Source organism: Triticum dicoccoides, chromosome 4B (genome assembly GCF_002162155.2).
Source record: "Triticum dicoccoides isolate Atlit2015 ecotype Zavitan chromosome 4B, WEW_v2.0, whole genome shotgun sequence".
Classification (NCBI taxonomy): domain Eukaryota; kingdom Viridiplantae; phylum Streptophyta; class Magnoliopsida; order Poales; family Poaceae; genus Triticum; species Triticum dicoccoides.
In genome coordinates, this window is record NC_041387.1 from 675178062 (window position 1) to 675183526 (window position 5465).

General features: G+C 42.2%; 1 protein-coding gene across 1 annotated transcript in view; it reads left to right on the top strand.

The window, feature by feature from the left end:
* The first annotated feature begins 745 nt into the window (after window positions 1-745).
* LOC119293070 (malate dehydrogenase [NADP], chloroplastic-like) overlaps window positions 746-5465 on the top strand; it is a 27933-nt gene continuing 23213 nt past the window's right edge. Inside the window, exons 1-2 of the mRNA XM_037571663.1 lie at window positions 746-826; window positions 1226-1310. Of these exons, the coding sequence (XP_037427560.1) occupies window positions 800-826; window positions 1226-1310 (112 nt within the window). The 5' untranslated portion in view covers window positions 746-799. The remainder of the gene's footprint in view (window positions 827-1225; window positions 1311-5465) is intronic.

Genomic DNA, 5465 nt, shown 5'->3' on the forward strand with positions numbered 1-5465 from the left:
TGTTAACACTGCAGATGAAAGACGCGCCCTTGATCCGTGATCCTCTTTCCCGCGCAGGATGTGGGCATGCTTCCCGCGGCGTCAATGGAGGTACACCGCCAATCTTGGTAATGCTTCTCCTCCTTTTCAGTTATTTTATTTTTTGCGGCCGGGAAGGTAATCCTTCTGCTCCACGCAATGACGTCCCGTGCTATTTTTGTCTTTCCTTGATTATTTTTATTTTCCTACGGTGTTGCAATGTTGATTAATTTGGCATGAAAACCAGTTTACAAAAACAAAACACGCACAAAAATGAACCCGAGCTAGCTTGGGGGGTAGTGTCTAGAATAAAATGATATTGTTTTTGCATTTTAATGCAAATGATATATTTTCTGCGTCTTCCACACATGAATTCTTTTCAGATTTTTTGGAAACTCTGGAATAAGAGATTGCCTTCCAGGCATTAATCCGACCTTATAGCATGGTTGCACACCTTTAAAATTCCCAAAGTGTTTTTTTAAGCTGCAAATTTAAAGGGTTCTCTGAATTGCATTACTCATAAAAACTCATCAAACAATATGATAAATTGTCATGTATGTATGTATGTATCAATGTATAAAAAGGACAAGAGGTATTAATCTATGGACATTGATAGGTTATATCAGTGGACAGTATGACTCGATTCATCAGTGGATATTGATAGTTGGATGTGCTTAACTAATACAGAGCTGCTTGTATTAATCTGTCAAATGGAACGCAGGATGAAAAGACCAAGTCCTGGAAGAAATTAGTGAACATTTCTGTGACAGGTGCGACCGGGATGATATCAAATCATCTGCTATTCAAAGTAAGCAGCGCCGAGTATATTCAAATTTTATCTATGTAGAGATGTTGGCACTGTCAACAATTCTCCTGCTTTTATTGAAAATACATAGAAAGAATGTCCCAGTAGCAGTCATAATATTCTCATTTACCAGATGCAAGAGCAGTATATTGATAGTGGCAAGTACTGCCGTTCTATTGTTGCCACTAATGATTACAGAGTCACGTGTTTCTGTTTTCGCCAATACGACAACCAAAGCTACCTGCTATATATGCACATAACTGATTATTACTTTCATTCTGCTGATCTATCATCTTTGTGTTATTACAATGCGGGTGACCGTATTCTTGTCTTGAAATTTTGCGTCTAGCACATCTGAAACATACAGTAGTACTGATCATTTATTGGACTAAATTTTTGTAGCTTGCCTCCGGTGAGGTTTTTGGACAGGACCAACCAATAGCACTGAAGTTATTGCGCTCGGAAAGTTCAGTACAAGCACTAGAAGGTAGCTTCACTCACTTATTGTCCTTCACATTTGAGAAGCAACACCGATCCATCTTAATTTTCTACATAATACACATTTTGAACTACATTCCAAATTCCAATATTGGTGTACTCCCAGGTATAAATGAGGAGCTGTTTTACGGTGATTGGGTTAGTACTCGGAGTACTTAGCAGTACTTACATGTCTGATCACGTCTGATTTTTATTAGCCGTCAGATCTTGCGGGGAATTTTAATTGATTAAATTTAATATGTTAATTGCGATAAGGGCATAATGGTCCAGGGGGAAATATCTTTTCTTGAACCGATCACCTGAGGACCAGATCCATGTCTACTCGATCCAGTTCAGAATCCTCCTCCGATCTATTCGTCGCCGCTCGCCGCTCCTGACCTTCTCCGTCCTCGACCTGCCCGGCGAGAGGAATAAATTCATCGTCCTCGTCCTCCACCCAACCAACCCCACCCCCCACGCCGTCACCGAAGAAGAAGAAGGCCGGATCTGCGCCGGCTGAATCGGCGGCGACCGCGGCGGGCGATCCCATCTCTTCGCGCGTACCATCCTTAAGGTATGAATTCGGCTTGGCGTTCTGCTCGTTCTCTTGGCCGTTGCGCCCCTCCACCGTGCATGTAGTACAACCTCAACCCCACAAGATCCGGGTACTGACTAGAACAACGAATGGAAAGCTTCATCGTGGCATAGTTTCTCTTGAGCTAATCTCATCATGTTTGTTTAAGTAAGATGTTGACGTTTGAGATGAGATATACTAAAGGAAGATGAGATATTGGTTCCATAGTTCACTTAATTTAGTTTATTAAAGTCATCATCACTTTAGGTTTGCATAGCACATGAAATATAGTTTAAAGGAAGATGAGATACTACTTGTTGGACGTTGATGATTGGTTTCCCTCACATGTCAAACCAGCAAAGTCTTTTCCATGCACTTGTCTTTGCCTATGAGCTATTTTACACCTGCAACATTGATAAACAGAAAGATGTTGATGATTGGTTTCCCTCACATGTCATATGCAGGAAGACATGGCGTATACAAGTGATGAGAGTATGTTCGAGTATGTAAATGTTGTCAGCAAGATGTTTGATAGTGAGGCTGAAGGCTATGAATTCTACAACAAATATGCTCTTGAAAAAGGTTTTAGTGTGAGGAAAAGCTACGTTGAGTGGGATGGATCCAACAAATACATAATTTTAAGGAAAATTGTGTGTAGTCGTCAAGGGTTTCGCGAAGATAAGCACATGAAAAGAAAGATGGAAGATAGAAAGAGGAGGCCACGAAGTTTAACTCGTGTTGGGTGTAATGCTAAATTGGTCATTACGAGACAGGAGGAAACCGGTCGGTGGTTTGTCAAGGATTTCATCGATGAGCACAACCATCCTCTAGCCCCACGGGATCTTTCTTGTCTGCTGCGTTCGCACAGACGAATTAGCGATGAGCAGAAAGCGGACATTGCGGACATGGAAAAATATGGGATCCGTAATACCGTATTATGAATATTTTGTGCTTTCAATACGGTGGATTTGATAAGGTTGGATGCATAAAGAGGGACGTTTACAATTTCTGCCATGCTAATAAGCAGGAGACAATCAGTGTCGGTGATGCTAAAACGGTGATCATGCACATGATGGCGAGGCGAGAGCGAGATGTGGATTTTTTCTTCAAGTACTTGGTAGACGAGCATGGCCATCTGAAGGGACTGTTCTGGGCTGATAGTCAATCGCGACTTGACTACGAGGCTTTCGGAGACGTCATTGTTTTTGATAGCACATACAGAACCAACAAATACAATCTGCCATTCGTGCCTTTTGTCGGGTTGAATCACCACCGCAGCACTGTTATATTTGGCTGTGGTATAATTTCTCATGAAACAAGCCAGGCATACGAGTGGATGTTGCGGACCTTTTTTGATTGCATGGCACAGAAGCATCCGATATCTGTGATCACAGATGGGGACCTTGCAATGCAGATAGCAATAAGGGTGGTCTGGCCAGACTCAAACCATAGACTATGTATATGGCACATTCAGCAAAACATTGTACGCCACCTGCATGATGACGACGTAAAGGAGGAATTCAGATATTTCATTTATGATACTTCTTCCATTGAAGAGCATGAGATAAAATGGATACAATTCTTACAACGGAATAAAGTAACCAGTGAGGAGTCTTGGCTGCATCAGATGTATTAGATGAGAAAGTTATGGTGTGCTCCATATCTTGAGGGGCGTTGTTTCCTAGGATTGAGCAGCAATCAAAGGAGTGAGAGCTTGAACTCTGTGCTACATACGCATCTTGAGGGTAAGATGTCGTTGTTTGAAATGCTAGAGCACTATGAGCGTTGCCTTGCGTCGCGACGGATTAACGAAGCTCTCCATGACGTCGAAGCCTTGCAGTTCGTTCCATTTACAGAGGAAAATGCTTCGCCGTTTGAGAAACACGCCGCAACAGTTTTCACACCTAGGGTCTTTAAGATGGTCTTATGGAGCATAGATGCTGTCAGCAAATGTCAGATTAGAGAGATACTAGATGGATCAGAAGATTCCACTTATGTTGTGTCCAAGCAGGAAAGAATGGATAAAAAGTTTGGAGTGCGCATTGAAGAGCAAGGAGGTCTTTTGCACAGGGTGAGTTGTTCTTGCCGTAAGCTGGAATGCGCAGGCACACCATGTTCCCACATTTTTTACATATTGGGGATTTTAAAACAAACAATTCTGCCGGTTGTTGCGTTCCCACTAGGTGGACTATGAATGCAAAATGTGCATACGCACCTACCAGAAAAAACCAGATGTATGACTATTCGCTAAGCCTGCAGAGGTACCGCGAGTTGCGGAATTGTAGTCACGCCGCAAGTTTCCAGGCATGCAACTCTGATGAGGACTATCACCGTCTAAAGATGCTTTTGCAAGCACAACATCATGGCAAGCAATCAAGTTTTGAACTAGCTGACAGCAAGGAGTCAACTAATGCTTAGCATAACAACATTAGGTTTGGCCCGTTGATGCCGCACTCGCAGAAAGTTGATAAGGTTCTGGATCCCGTGCATGTGCCAGGACGAGGTGCACCGAAGAAAAGGCTGCAGGCAAAGACAAAGAAGTCAAGATCACAGAATATCTGTGGCTATTGCAAGAAACCAGGTCACAATCGACGTAAATGCGCTAAATTGCTAGAGGTACGAAATATGTTCATATTTTTTTTGCATGTGTTTTACTCATAATTGATGTCCATGTGATTTATTCTATTCTTCTGTGTAGGATCTCGAGGCTGAACTGTGATATCTACATACAGCATGAACCGACGATGAGCCAGAGAAAGTCGTGTGCCATTCAGCTTTGTGTGACGTGGTCTTTACATTCTATTTCATCGTGACAGTAATTTAGTGAAGTGCGGTTGTACTGCCATGTTACTGTATTAGTTCGACATCTTTCGTTTCCACTTTCTGTGTGTATCATGTGATGTCCAACTTTAAGAATGATGATGTATTTCGACAAATTGGGCACTATGATTCTTCACCCTTACTATGGTTGTCATGCATATTCATAATCATCATGCATATTCTTCATTTACAGAGCAATAATGACTGACATATTTTTTAAATAAGCGGGGCCCACTCGGGTGTGCTTGGAAATATTTGAAAAACCTCCATGCACGTTCATCTTTGCTGCATGCAAATCGGGCGGCAGCCGCTGTGCCAGTAGCTGTCAAGGCCTTGATGAATCACTATTCACATGCAGGTCCCCGACTCTTGCATGCAGGTCCCCGACTCTTGCATGCAGGTCCCCTTGAGGCATAGACCGATGTTTTCAGCAGTCAGTCTAGAGGGCATTATAAATTCAAAAAAATACAAAAACTTGGAAACCTAGTTTTGTTTGTGGAAGAGATCATGTGTGCCAAAACTGAGGTGATTTGGAGGTGGTCGAAAAAATGCCCACATTCCCGGAGGGACCATTTGGTCTAACTTAAGCCATTTTTTGAAAAAACGTGAATTTTTCCACCACCTCCAAATCACCCAAATTTTCTTGTACATGGTCACCCACATGTGCAAAACATGTGTATGCAAGAAAATTTTGAAAAAAATTATTTTACAATGCCCCCTTGAGGCATAGACCGATGTTTTCAGCAGTCAGTCTAGAGGGCATTATAAATT